The sequence below is a fragment of the Pelodiscus sinensis genome, chromosome 2, assembly GCF_052426305.1.
Source record: "Pelodiscus sinensis isolate ZL-2025 chromosome 2, ASM5242630v1, whole genome shotgun sequence".
NCBI lineage: Eukaryota > Metazoa > Chordata > Testudines > Trionychidae > Pelodiscus > Pelodiscus sinensis.
The window spans coordinates 71,798,054-71,813,311 of record NC_143053.1 but is presented as its reverse complement, the minus strand read 5'-3'; the positions used below and the strand labels follow the sequence as shown (position 1 = coordinate 71,813,311).

General features: G+C 40.0%; 1 protein-coding gene across 1 annotated transcript in view; it reads left to right on the top strand.

Moving 5' to 3' along the window:
* SPIDR (scaffold protein involved in DNA repair) overlaps positions 1–15,255 on the top strand; it is a 353,411-nt gene extending 338,156 nt beyond the window's left edge. Inside the window, exons 15-20 of the mRNA XM_075920729.2 lie at positions 1,323–1,533; positions 2,551–2,703; positions 8,199–8,292; positions 10,346–10,460; positions 11,779–11,832; positions 14,596–15,255. Of these exons, the coding sequence (XP_075776844.2) occupies positions 1,323–1,533; positions 2,551–2,703; positions 8,199–8,292; positions 10,346–10,460; positions 11,779–11,832; positions 14,596–14,724 (756 nt within the window). The 3' untranslated portion in view covers positions 14,725–15,255. The remainder of the gene's footprint in view (positions 1–1,322; positions 1,534–2,550; positions 2,704–8,198; positions 8,293–10,345; positions 10,461–11,778; positions 11,833–14,595) is intronic.
* Positions 15,256–15,258: the final 3 nt, after the last annotated feature.

Here is a 15,258-nt window from a genome sequence, read left to right as displayed (position 1 = left end):
GAAGTTAGAATTAAATTCCAATAAATAATTGAGATTATGAAGATTCTGGAATTTGCTGAGTGCATTCTAAATATATGCTTCAATTAAAATTGTAATATATTATTGCAAAATTAAAAAGATGCATCTGTGCATGGTGTTCTGGTAGCACCCATCGCCATATTATCTAAGCTCTGAAATATTGTTTTAAAAATCATAAATTCTTCAGAAAAAAAATTACACAACTTTCATAATATTATCTTGAATCTAAAATAAGTTTATTTACTTAAAAAATATTTTCCGTATCATGCGCATACACTATTTCATTATTATAGAGCTGCTCCTGAGTGTTGACTTTGCATGAACTATAGGCATAAAATAAAACACTGAAGCATTTAAGGTGGATTGGGAACAAAGAGAGAGAATTACAAAAGCATTGCAACAGACGCAAGAAACACAAATTGCAAAATGTTAGCCAGCTGATATTGGTAGATCTTTTAATACATTTAATATCCCTCTGTCTAATGTGTTCATCAAAGTAATATGAGACATTTAGAAACATTAATGAAGTTCTGCTAATCATGTTTTCAGATGTGAAGTCTAACAAAGTCTAGGTATTTTGGCTGTGACATCATCTGTTTTCATGTTGTTTGTTTTAGCAACATCAGAATATATTGCTCACTGTTCTACACTGACAGAAGTCTTATGTAGTCAGGACGGGTTCCCTTGTTTCTCTCAGAATACTTTATGAATGATTTAGTTTATATTTATATGTATTTTTCAGATGGTATTTGTTCACCAGTACAAAAAGCATCCACTTTTGTAACCTGTATATGAGCTATTACCTAGAGAGTTGTGTACATGAAAGAGTCTAATGACAATATGAATTTGCTTATGTAGGAATAATGTCAGTCTGACACTTTTTTGTTTTTTAACTGCAAAATTCATATAAGGCCTTGTCCAGACTAACATAAAAGGGGTAAAATGTTGTTAGCTAACACATTTTAACTAATGTATTTTAAAAGCCTAGTGTGGAAGGAGCAAGCTGTATTGAATACTAACTGGTTGAGTTAACCCAAGGTTTTCTACTCAGGTCAACGTTGACCAGTTAAATTAAAATAAAATATGTTCATCTGAATCTATGCTAGGGAGAGGGTTAACATATTAACTAATCCTGTCTCCTAACCTTGATTTGTCTTCTTGTCCAAACCTAAACATTATGGTCTATATGAATTTTGTATGTTATGAGAGATGGACTTGTTTTAGTTTTCAGCTCTGCTATTAGTTTAATCAAATTGTATTACAATTAAATGAAAATGTTTTGCCCTTCTTTTTTGAAATGCTAGGTAAAATGTAGTGTGTCTGTGGGCCAAAAGGAGTTTTGGTTGTTTGTGACGGATTTCACACTGCAGAACGGGGCTAAAGGCAACTGTGGAAATCCAAAGACTGTACCAATATATTTTGCCTCATCTTGTGTTCTCGATAAGAAGGTGATGGAGGCACTCACCAGTGCTTCCCACTGCACTATCTTCTTCAAGGATGCTTTACAAGGAAATGGTAAGCTGTTTATTCGTGGTCCTGGGGCAACTGGAGCCAAAATAATTTCAGTGTGGCCCATAGCCATTCAAATCTTTAATACAGACATGCAACATTCTGCCACACTTAAAAACAAGGAGTCCTGTAAAAAACTAACGAATTTTAGTTGGGCATAAGCTTTCGTGGGTCAAAAGCAACGGAGCAAGTATTCTCATCCAGTGCTGCTGCAGGGAGCTTGACCACTGCTGCCACATGGCACCAGGGCTCCCTAGTGATCCCCGAGGTCGTGTCCTTAAGGACAGGTGCCATGGGGGGCAAAGGGAAGAGTGATAGTGGGAAAGGGTGGAGCTTGGGGGCCAATAAGGGACAGTACATCTTCCCTGGCCCACTGAGAGTCCCAGGCTGGATTATGCAATCGCTCTGGCTGGAAATGGCCGGTGGGCTGGAAGTTTAAGACTATAGGACATCCAATATTAGTGAATGCAAGTTACCTTCAATTCAGCCAGGGTTTGAGCCACTGACACCTACTTATGAAAGGTTCCATATCTTGTTGCCAAATCCATTGAACAACTTATATGCCTGTAGGAGCTGAAATCTGGTCCATAGTATGCAAATTAGGTGAGGTATTTAGGGCAGGTGAGAAAGTTTGGGTAATTCCTGCTTTGGAGAGTAAAAGTGCTGTATGTACCTTGCCTTGGGACAGAATAAGAACACTTCTAAGAGAAGTAAATACTTATATGATTAAACAACAGACAAAAACACAAGCTTCCAGTGAACAATTTACAATCCTGTTTGAATGGAATTTGAATCTTTAAAAAAAAATTGACATAGCAAAATCTTTTTGCCCAGAAGCAACTGACTTCATCAAGAGCTTTATGTGTATTTCATTCAAAAACCAAATAGATTGATGCAGTCTAAACCTGAAATAATCCAGGTATCTGGTTAGTAACTGGCAAAGAATATTGTCTTTATTGGCCATGACAGTATGGTCACCTTTTTCCTTGTTATTGTAATAAATTGAAATGTCTTTGTTGGCAGGTAGGATTATTTGTGTTGAACGTACCGTTCTCTTGTTACAAAAGCCCCTTTTGTACACGGCTCCTGAGGCTGACTTTAGTGAACTGACTGGCCCTGTCAAACTAGATGAACTGGATTCTACAACACAGGCCAATTCCATTTGTACCATAAAAGGTTGGTACAGCCTTTTTTGAAATGAATATTACTAAGTATTTGTATTTATTTTATGCATTTAAGTCCCAGTATTAATATCTTGAATAAAATGATGTATTGAAGAAAAGGGGGGAGGGGGAAATGATTTGAAGGAGTTGCTGTGTCTCATTAGTATAGTCATGTTTATCTCTCTTCCTGGCCTTTGCTTGCCTTTTACTTGCAAATGTTACTGTGGAAGACTTTTTTCCCCTGCACACGATTGTTCATTTTAGCTCTGCCCGGTTCATTTTTCCATTCATTAATGCTTGTGTATGCTCATGTGCATATGTGTATACACACAAATATTTGCTGTAAAATGTCTCATTCTTTCACTTCATATGTCTTACCAATTGGTATAATATTATCTGCAGTAAAATTATTCTTTTACAGAAAGATTAGGTATGCAAGTAAGGACTTGAGCATGAGAGGTAGGCTTGATACTTCCACTGGTCTTCTCTGAACCTTCTCCACATCTTTCTTGAAATGTGGTGCCCAGAAATGAACACAATACTCCAACTGAGGCCTAATCAGCATAGAGCAGAGCAGAAGAATGACTTCTCATGTCTTGCTTACAACCCTTCTGTTAATGCATCCCAGAATCATGTTTGATTTTTTTTGCAAGTGTCATACTGTTGACTCATGTTTTAACTTGTGGTCCATTGTGACCCTCTAGATGCCTTTCTGCAGTACTCCTTCCTAGACAATCACTTCCCATTCTGTATGTGTGAAACTGTTCCTTCCTAAGTGGAGTACTTTGCATTTGTCCTTATTAAACTTCATCCTGTTTACCTCAGACCATTTCTCCAGTTTGTCCAGATCATTTAGAATTTTGTCTTTATCTTCCAAAGCACTTGAAGTCCCTCCTAGCTTGATATCATCTGCAGACTTAATAATTGTACTCTCTATACCATCATCTAAATCAGGGCTGCTCAACTTTGGAAGCTCCGGGGGCCACGATGATACTCACAGCACATGCGGAAGGCTGCAACTTAAGTGTGCATGCATGTACATGCAAATATATATGCAAATAGCTTCTTTCACACTGACGGGCATGAATACAAAGATTAAGGCAAGACTACACAACATACAGGCTCTATTTAAGACAATTCTGCTGATATTAATAAAATGCAATATTTACCTGATTTCCACCCATATGACAGCACTTTTAATGAGCAATGACAGTCCAGGAATTTAACTATTAAAATGTATAGACTAACAGAAGACTATTATATTGACTACTTTTTCATTTTGGCTTCCACTTGCAGGTTGAGCCCCTGCGTAAATCCAAAGCGCACCGCAGGTTGCAAACAAATGGGCTGCAGGCCGCATGTGGCCCATGGGCCACATATTGAATAGCCCTGATATAAGTCATTGATAAAGAAATTGAACAGAATCGTTCCCAAAACAGACTCTTGTGGAACCCCTTCTAGCATGATTGTGAACCGTTAATAACTACTCTCCGAGAATGTTATGCAGCTATGCACCCACCTTATAGAAGCCCCATCTAGGTTGTATTTACCTAGTTTATTGATAAGAAGGTCATGCAAGATGATGTCTCATGCCTTACTCAAATCTAGGTATACCACGTCTACCACTTCTCCCTTATCCACAAGGCTTAATATTCTATCAAAGAAAGCTATCAGATTGATTTGACATGCTTTGCTCTTTACAAATCCATGCTGGCTGTTACCTATTACCTTATTATCTTCCAGATGTTTGCAGATGGATTCCTTAATTACTTGCTCCATTATTTTCCCTGGCACAGAAGTTAAACTGACTGATCTGTAGTTTCCTGGATTGCTCTTATTTCCCTTTTTATAGATATTTGCCCTGTTCCAGTCTATTGGGATCTCTCCTGACTTCCATGATTTTTCAAAGATGATTGCTAAAGGCTCAGATACCTGCTCTATCAGCTCCTTGAGAGAGAGATCTCAGGGCCAGAGTCTAAAACTACCTTAAATTGAGGAAAAACTGTGGACTTGATCTTTCTGTACAGCATTTAAACCTGTTTAGACTCTGCAAACCATTTTCTGTAGTGGAATGTATGTTGTTGTAATCTGATCAGGGTGTCTCCCAATGCTCTGAGTTGGCTTGGAAAGTACTCTTCTTTTGCTGTCATCTTTGATGCTCTTATTGGGAAGCTCACATCTTCATCCAAATAAGAGTGAATCTTAATTCTTTTGGTAATCTAATCTATAAAATTCCTCTCTATTTTTATCTCTAATTTTTTGTATTACTATATTTAGCATCAGCACCATGTCTCCATAACATGTACAATAGAAGAAAATAAATCAGAAGGCTTAGAGAGAAGAAACTGGTCTACCAAAATAAGGACAATTTAAAAATAACTTTAAAAATGAAGTTCTGGTGGAAAAAATGAGGGCAGAGATGTACTTAACAAGTGGAGAACTACCTTTTCTCCATTCAGAAAAGAGGCACTCATATATTGTGGCAGGTTATGCAAAAGCTTGTAATTACAAATTCTAATTATATCTATCCTGCACACCTCCCCACATGTCTACAGAGTTTGTCTGTTTGATCAAGAACTGTGCCTAAATGGTGAGAGCCAGGACCACCAAATTTGGTATACAGCTTCCTTTTATCATAACTTAAAGCAAGGTAAAGGTTTGGTTATGCCTGGAAAACGGGATGTGCCTGGAATTGTTTCTCATAAAACAAAACAGAAATGAGACAGAATAACCAAAATAAGTACAGTTCTCAAAACTGAAATCATTGAGTGAATGTTAAAAGAGGATGAATCAAGATGAGCCAGAAAAATAGGATAAACCGGGAAAAGGATTACTTCTCAGAAACCAAACAGAAAAGAGATAAAATGGAGAAATTTGTACTAGTGCTGTGTCTTGGTACAGCTAAATTAATGCTTAAGGTTTGAAAACTAGAAGAAAATGTTATTGGAAACCAAATTGACTATTGACTATTTTTGTTAAAACATAGAGAATGATAGGAGTTTGTAGGGATGAAGAAACAAAGTACTTGATGGAATTCCTGAATTACGGACCCGAGCAACGCTGTGTAAATCTGCTAGATATAAACAATGAAAAAGTTACCTTGTTACTTCATGCTATGTCATGCTTGGAGTTCTCTGCTTATATGTTACAGTTTGTTCTTTAGTAACACTGCTCTTGAAATTTACTTTTTATCAATAAAGTCTGTTTTCTCTGGGTGTATATACATAATTGTCAGATCTTTGGAGCCATTCCTGAATGCCACATAAATGCTGTTTCAAATTCAGTGATTGCTTTCCTGATGTCTGCTCTTGCATTTCTTCAAATTTAATGTAACTAAAATCCAAAGAAAATGAAAGTTTTCTCTCCTGCCTGCCTATCCCTTTCAGAAATGTTTTTATAATGGGAAAGTAAATGTGTTGCCATAGAACTATAAGCCACCCCCTTAACTCTCTAGGGTTTTATTTAATTGTATTGAATGTATTGTAAAATGAAAGATGTTTGCTCAAAAAGATCTGGAATTACCAGTTTATGTCTTTGTGATATTAACTATTAGTTGGTTTACTCTAAATCCCCATTTGCCAGGTGTCTCAGATCGTGCCATGCAAAAATTTTTATGGACTCAGAATGGTGCACTCTTAATTCTAACTGTCATCTCAGCATATTATCACTATTCTAAAACTCCTTACTGACTACACCATTTTTTATTTATTTTTATTTACTTTACTTGCCAATAATGGGGAGTCCACTAATAATTATCCAGTATCTCTGGAATGCCAGCTGCTCAAGCTCTGGGAGGGAGGAGGAAGAGCGGAGACATAGTGCAAATCAGTTAATTTGTAGCACTCCGAAATGGCTGGGAGGGAAGGGGAGAAGTAGGAAGCACAGGGCTCTGGTGCCCCAATGTGCAAGAGGCGCATGGGGAAGTGGGGCAGACAGGGGCTCCACAGGTTGCAGGATGAACCCCAGTGGGCTGCAGGCTACTATGGTCCACTGAAATGAAGGAGGGACACTCACTATTCTTGGTAACCCATACTATCATTCCAATATACTTTGTACTCTGGTATTACTGTGTCCCATTAATTATCGTTGTTCCACCAAGTATCTGATATGCTGTTATATCAGTATCCTCATTTAATACCCGGCACGCCATTTCACCCATCTGAGTATTTAAACTTCTCTCATTTGTATACAAGCATTTATAAAACATATCACTTTTTAGCTGTCTGCCAAGTTGCATGAATAGGACACTTCTTTCTCTTCATTTCCTACTTGTTCTTTATCAACTTCTGTCCTCTCCTTCTTAGTAGGGTATACAGAATCCTTATAAATTCTTCTTTGAGGAGTGTCTCTGCCTGAATCCTGTGCTCCTCTACACCTGTTAGCTTCCCTCCCTCCCCCCACCCTTTGTTTAAATACTGTTCTACAACCTTTTTAACTTTACATGCCAGCAATCTAACTCCATTTTGGTTTAGGTGGAACCCATCCTTCAGGTACATTGACTCCTGCTTTGCCCAAAGGCCCTCCAGTTCCTAATAAAACTTTTAAAAAACCCTCTTCTCACCATCATCTCATCAAAGCATTGAGACCCTGCACTTCTGCTTATCTTACTGGTGCTGTTCGTGGAAATGGAAGCATTTCAGAAAATGCTATGGTCCTGGACTTCAGTCTCTAACCCATCACTGCACATTAGCCTGTATAGAAGCCTTAAGAGATGAGACTTTACACCCATCAGGCAATTCACTTTATAATTCTCCTGATCATCACAAATCCAGCTATCTGTATTTCCAGTGATTGACTCTCCCCTGGGAAGCTATCCTCAGTTTGAGAGTACCATAACATGAGCTGGACTGAAAGTCTCAAGTATGGGATCTGCTCTATTTTGTTGTTCTCCTTTCCCGAGACTTTAATCTTCTTCAGTAGCACCAAGGCTGCCAGGCTTGACATGGGACCACTCTACTATGTACCAGAAAATCTCATTTTTTAATCTTTCCTTCTCCATTAGTTCCTCCAGTTGAGCCATGCTGGTCTCCAGAGCCTGTATTCGGTCTCTGAGGCCCGTGAGCTCATTGCCCTGTATGCACACATACACCACCAGTCCCTCAGGCAGGTAACTGTACATGCTACATTCAGTATAATAAACTGGATAACCCACTCTGCTGCTGGATTTTGCCTGAATTCTTTTTACTCCTGCAGCTTTTTATGTTGGATTTTGCTTATCTCCTTTTTTTTCTTTTGAGGGTGGGGGGAGGAGTGGGATGGTATTTATTGCCCTAAGTTTAGAGAATGTTAATCAGGTATATCTAGCTCATTCATTCCCTTCCAAGACTGTTACCTGCTCCTTGTTCACTAACTTTTCTGGTGATGTAAGAGCTGTTTTTAAAGCCCCCTTTATCATGGAGTTAAGGGTTCAAGAGTGTTAAAGGATCAAAACCTTGTTAAGACATGCTCAGCCTTGCCTAGCAGGCCATTAAGCACATGGCACTTTGTAAGAATTTCTTTTTTATTTAGGCATTATCTCTGGAGTTAATGAGAGCACAGCCTTCTCTTGGTCCACATGTAACAGATGTGGCAATGACAAACTGGAGCATCATCCACAGGATAGGTAAGAATCAGTTTGGTGCTTACTGTACCAGGGCTTTTTTAGTGCAACCTTAAGAGGCAGATGTAGTACACATGTTCCTACAATACAGCCTATGCATGTATTCTCCTGGACAGCTACTTACTGTGAGGGTATGGGGGACAAAACTGCAGGATTTTTATTGCTGATGGAATGACACAACCGGTAAGGATAAAATTCGCCCATTGAGGAACACACAAATAGAGGCAAAGTGACATAAATTTGCAAAGATAGATTTTTTTACCTCACACAAGTACTGATATAGTGTCAATGAACATGTCATGTACTTTACAGTGAACTATTTTAAGCTGTAAGAAACTTTTATTGTTTCTTGCATCCATTTATAAAGCCAGGTGCTTTAGTAACTGGGAATCCCATTGTTTTTCCTCTCACTCTTTACTGATATGTATTAGTTAATTTCTGAGACATTCCTATTAATACATTAATGTAAATGAGAGGAGAATCAGGCCTGTTTATAACCCTTATAAAATGACTTAATACAAATAGAAAGGTCATAGCTGTAAAGTCTGATTTCTCAGAATCTTCAGGGCACAAACCAAGTGATATGTGTTCAGATGAAAGGGACATTGGTTCAGTATTGGCTCAGGAATATTCTCCCAATTGAATTAGAAATGCTAGTTTCCACCACAAAATCTACCAACTGAATTACCAATGCCCCTTCCCAATAGAAAGTTCTTGTGAAGTTTCCCATTAAGTACTTGTCTAGCCTCGTCTTGAATAGTTTCAGTGACCTTGGTAAGATGTCAACATAAGACAATAAAGCTGGAGGCACAGTGTAAAGGAAGAAAAGAGGGGATCTTCTGGTGCCACAAAGTACATACAGAGTGATTTTGATTCCAGGTTCTGGTCATTTACAGTCAAAAGGATAAAGGAATGTTTACAACAATTTTTTAAAAATACAGTTTGTTCAGTGTTATATATAATTTCCCCTGAAAAACAGCACACAAAAACACAAAGATTTCCCTATATTTTGGTATGTTTTAAGTAGGGATGTCAACGAGTAGTCGACTAGACAATTAACTGATAAGTCTAGGTTTATTGGCTAATCTAGTCGACTACTCGCATTCCCCCTCGTTTCCGCAGTATCAGAGGCAGCGTGAAGGGGGGAGGAGCAGGAGCTGATGCTGAGGAAAGCCCGCTGCTTCATGGCAGCAGCCTTGTGTGCGAGGGGTCCAAGCTCCCTAAGCTTGGGCCCGCCATTGACAGAGGCTGGTCCCCAGCAGCAGCCCCTGCCCTTGGGGGGGGGGGAGGATGTCTGAGCTCCCCACAGACAGAGGCTGCTGGAGGAGCAGCCTCTGTCTGCGTGTAGCCTGGGCCTTCGCGGACAGAGGCTGCTTTGCAGCAACTTCTCCTGCCCTCTTTCCTCCCCCACCCCCAGCAGCCTCTGTCTGCAGGGAGCTTAGACCCCCCCATGAATAGGGGCTGCTGCCATCCTGCACCAGTGTGGGATGGCAGCAGCCATTGTCCATGAGGGGAGCTGGTTTTTAAACTGGCTTCCCTTGCAGCCTGGCTCTTGCGTAGCACCCCGTGTTGAACGTGGGGTGTCAAGGGACTCCCTGGGAGTGGGGCCAGAGTGCACTGGCTGCAGACCCCATCCCGGGGACTATAGAATAGTCAACAAACCACTAAAAATTAGTGTGGTTAGTTGACTATTCTATTACCTGCTATCTAACATCCCTAGTTTTAAGTATATGTAATTAGTAGTGCCCCGTGTATGTGTTTTCCAATGGTTTCCTCTAGTTTGAAGATTTTCCCTTTATTTAGCTAATAATTTAATGTAAACTTTATTCCACAACCACAATTCAGCAAAGTACTTAAGTACATGCTTACTTTCATCCCTGTGATAAGTTCCATTGAAGTCAATGAGACTTAAGCATGGGCTGAAAGTTAAGCAGCTGCTTGAACACTTCACTGAATTAGGCCAAAATCAGTACATCATTCGCGTGTTTGCCTTCTGATCTGATAAATGACATTTTATCTTTTTATCTGTCTCTTCATCACTATTCATGTGTTTCAGACGATCATATTACTGCAACCTATGCTCCCAAGCTGTAATTTTACCAGTTCTCAAAATGCACCTGGAAGTCTTTCTGCAATGTCCATCCCGACCTCATTGCACAGTAAAAGTAAAGGTGAGCTAAAACAATAAAAGTGCTAATTGTATCCAGTACATTGAGGGTAGGTATGTTGATTTATAGGTGCTTTGAGACGCAATTGTCTACAGAGCCCTGACTGAAGAAAAATTATAACTTTATTAATACAACAAAAAGAAAAATCCTAAAATTAATGTGGAGATTAAGGTTCTAATCCTGTAGTCCTTATTCAGGTAAAACACACCTTGAGCTCACTCAGAACTTCATCCCACAAAATGCTGAGGGCTTCCAACAACGTGCTGAGCATCATCAATTCCCATTGAAGAACTTGGCTGGATTGGGCCCTTTGATAGTAATGAGTCCTGGAAATGTAATGAAGCTTAAAGGAAATATGGATGGGGTGTTTTGACTTGCATCTTGATGTGCTTTTTGAAAATTGCCCTCAGACAGGCGTGGGCAATAATTTTTTATGGGGGGGGGAAACACTCCAAGAATTTAGAAAGTGATCAAAGGCCACACACTTCCATGATATTAATGGAAGAGATGTGGAGTCTGGGATGGAGGTTGAGTGCAGAAGGAGGCAGTTGTGGGTGAAGGAGGCAGTTGTGATCTGTGGCACTGGACTGGGGTGAAGGAGATTGGATTGTGACCTAGGGCAGGGCATTGGGGTACAGGAGGGGGTTCAGGGATTTGGATTGTGAGCTAGGGCAGGAAGGGACTCTGATCTGGGGCAGGGATTTGGGGTGCCGGATCTGGGCTGGGAAATGGCTACAGAGGGGAGCAGAGGATTTGGGTATGTGGAGTAGGGGGCAGAGTGACTGGGGTGCCAGAGGTAGGTTCTGCCAGTAGCCTTACCAGCCAGCAACAGTTCCTGAATCAGCCTCCCAGCCTGTCCTGCCCTAGCATAGGCTGCAGCCATGTGCTCTGGAGCCTCTTGGGTTTCATGGCTGCCTGTTATTGACACAGGCAGCTCCCATTGGCCAGTTTCTGACAGGCAGTTGGATTGTTCTGGGGGCAGAAGTAGCTCCTAAAGCTTCCCTCCTCCCCTCCAGACTCACAATTTTTAAAGAAAAACTCTCTCATATCTGTGTTTCTGAACAGCATGTAGGTGGGGTAAGGCAAGCGGGGAGCCTGCCTGGGGCAGCATGCAGTGTCTGTGGGCTGGGTTCAGTGACTTGATGAGCCAGATTTAGCCCAGGCCTGCCATTATATAATTTGTTTTTTTTTTCAGTCAACTGAATTGTAAAATAAAGGACAATTCTAGACTCAAAATATTAATTTTCATTTTTAACATGGAAGTGAATGTTACACATGTATATAATTTTTTTTGTCTGGTCCTTCCACTTTTTAACTGCAGCTGTTACAAAAAACAATTTCTTCTGTCCTGATGTCATCATCTACTGTGGATGGGGTAAGTATACGTAAAATTAAGATAAAGAAATTGAAATTTCCTGAGGTTTCATTTAGGGGCAGAATTCCATAGTGGACAATAGATATTCTGAGCTGTATGTGAAAACACTGGAACAAAGCATGCTAAGAGTACTTTGTTCTTGTATAGCATCTTTTATTTGGGAATCTGAAAATACTTAGGAAAAAATAGTCTTATTACTCCCATTTACAGAAACTTGTAAAATATATCATAAATTGTGTTTTATTGGAACCTAAATAAATCAAACCATAGATACATGAAACACAAGCAGCCATGACTTATAAGACATAATCATAAGTGATTACTCTCTTGATCTGAGATATTACCAGTATAGTCTTATTTGCTTGTTTTGTGTTTTATGTGGTATGTTTAGATGTCACTTATACAATACACTATTAATTTGGTATATAAGAAAATATATTAACTGTAAAGTTTTTCTTAAAATTATTTTATAGTAAATTGTTTCCTGCTTTTATTTTTGTAGATATAAGCTAGCAGGCATATGATTTACTGAAGACTGTTTTTAAAATGATTAATAATCTTCCTGCAGCTCTTGAAATACAAAGTGGATGTTTGATTCAGTACTTGTGTACACTATTGTAAAATGTCATTTGACACAAGCGTCTTTCCATTAATTATTTTTTGTTTGGAAAGTATGACAAAATAATTTAGTCCTTGTTTGAGTTATTGGAGTTCAACAAACAAAACCCAAAGAAACTCATTTTCATGAATTTTCTTAATATTTGTCAGTTTCCAGAATGATTATACCCAAAAACTTGCTGTTTGGAGGGGTTTTTATTCTGGTTGAAATCCAGTGATAACTTTTACCCCCTATACTCCATTAATTCATAAACTACAACATGATTTTCTTTAAAAAGCACATTTAAGGAAAGAGTATGAAAATATCACCTCAAATTGTTATTTTTGACAAAGTTAGTATGGGCTCCAAATAAAAATGTCTCTTCAAGAATACTCCAGTTTTCTAATCCTGGGTTTACCATCTTTCTATGTAACCTTGGGCATCACCTAACTTTTATACTGGGTTGTGTCCATGAAAGCTCAAGATACCATCTACATGTTTTGTCAGTCTTTGAGTTGCTACTAGACTATTTGTTGTTTTTTAAGTTTTTCCTGTTACAGACTAACTTGGCTACCCCTCTGAAGCTTTTATACTTCAGTTTACCACACTATAAAATGAATATAATAGTGCTTATCACACAGAAATGTTGAGTCACAAATTGGTATTAAGCTATATTGTGATACTTAAACAAAAAGCTATATAGAGTAGACTTCTGATAATCCAGCACCTTTGGGACCTAGGTGGTGCCTGAGTATTGGGAGGTACTCCGGCAGGGGGCTGTGACGAGTCTGCCAGGACTTTCACTGTGTCCAGGGGATGGGCGGGGAATAGCGCAGTGAGGGGCAAACCCTCCGCCGTTTTGCAGGAAGGCGGGGGGAGCCCCGCACAGCTGCGAGAGCTAAGTCCCCGAACTTGTCCCATTCTGGCTGCACTTAGCCCCATGCCACCACCGAGAGTTTCCGGGAGGGGAGCGGGCTTCCCACCCCCCAGATTGCAGTACTTATCGCCGAGCGGAGGGGTGAGGGGCAGCACTGCGGGACCAACCCAGCAGCACCCTAGCTGCTCTGCTCTGCCGCTTCCCCAAGTTCACCGCTTGTCAGTTTCAGCAGCAATGGCACTGCAGGACCAACCCGGCAGGACCCCAGCTGCTCTGCTCCACCACTTCCCCAAGTCCGCTGCTGCCACTACTGAAACTGACGTGTGGCGGACAAGCAGCATAGCAGAGCAGCTGGGGTGCTGCTGGGTTGGTCCCGCAGCGCTGCTTCTCACGCCCCTGCTTGGCGATAACTAGTGCAGCCTGGGGGGTGGGGAACCCGCTCCCCTCCTGGAAACTCTCAGCGGCAGCACGGGGCTGAGTGCAGCTGGAACGGGGCAAGTTTGGGGACTTAGCTCTCGCGGCTACACGGGGCTTCCCCCGCCTTTCTGCAAAACAGTAGAGGATTCCCCCTTGCCACGCCGTTCCCTGCCCACTCCCTGGCCAGAGGCAGTGTGGGTCCCAGCAGACCCATCACAGGGATATAATCCCCTTCCCCTCTTCTCTCCTTCCCTTTCCCTTTCCCAGCTGCGAGCGCCCATGGGGCTCACAGTAGCTTCAACTGTCCGGCTTGCTGGAGCACTTCCGGGTTCCAGTTAGTGCTGGACCGCTGGATGCTGGACAATTGGAGTCTTACTGTAAATGCAAAATATTATAACCATGGGTAGAACAGTAAAGGAGATGTTTGTTTTTGTTTTTTTAAGGGTTAGTTTCAAATGGGAGTTTCTTCTTTGGCTACCTTCTTACAGAGCATGCGCGCACACATACAATTCCCTATCACATGCACAATCCTTGGGTATCCAAGAAAGCTATATAAAGAAACTATGCATTGGTGGACTGGATGCTAGATTTTAGTGGCTATTAAACTCTACTTCAGTAGGTATGACAGTGAGATCCATTCTAACTACAACTGCTGGGAGATGTTTTGTTTCTAAAATTACTGAAAATCTAATTTATCAGACTAAGTATGTTCTTTGTAGCAGCATTTCATAGTCTTAATTGGTTTGGCTTCCTTTTTGAGCAATAAAAATGTACACTGGAAGAGGACCTTACCCTCTCCTTTGAGTTGTGTGCTTACTAGAACAGAATGTACAGTACTGTTTGTTTAATCAACATGCCTTTATCACTACAGAGTTATGAGGTGAAGAGTGTGCTGGGAAAAGAGGTGGGGTTATTAAACTGCTACGTCCAGTCTGTTAGCAGCCATCCTAGCTGTGTTGGATTGGAAGAAATTATCCTACTGGAAGCAGGAAGAAAGTAAACTGAATGTTGTCAGCTACTATAATATCTATGGACTTTGTAATGTAATGTGGTTATTTGTTAACTATGCCCACAGATAATGTAAAATGCAAGCATGATAAATACTGACATAGTTTATTAAAACAGATTTAGAAATTATTGTTAAACTTTAAAAAAACCAAGTATATTTAGAAACACTGATTTTTCAGAACGTTTATATTGTATGGTTTTGATCAGTCCAGTATTTAAGAATATAATTCTTGAGACTGGTCTCTTGGAGTAAATGTTCAGGAATGTAAACCAACTTTTTCTGGAGGTTTGAATGTTTGTAAAGAATGTTTTTGTGATACTTTTATAGTGGGCGGTAAACATATTTTATTTGTGTCAAAAGAATAACTTTGTAAATGTTATTTGAGGAATAACGATTTTATCATGAATGGTGGACTGTGATTAAAGTGTATGTTTTAATAATTTCCAGAAGCATTATGCACTGCACACCATTGATACTAAATTGTAATGTTATTAGCACACTGCAATAAATATTACAAATGCAGAT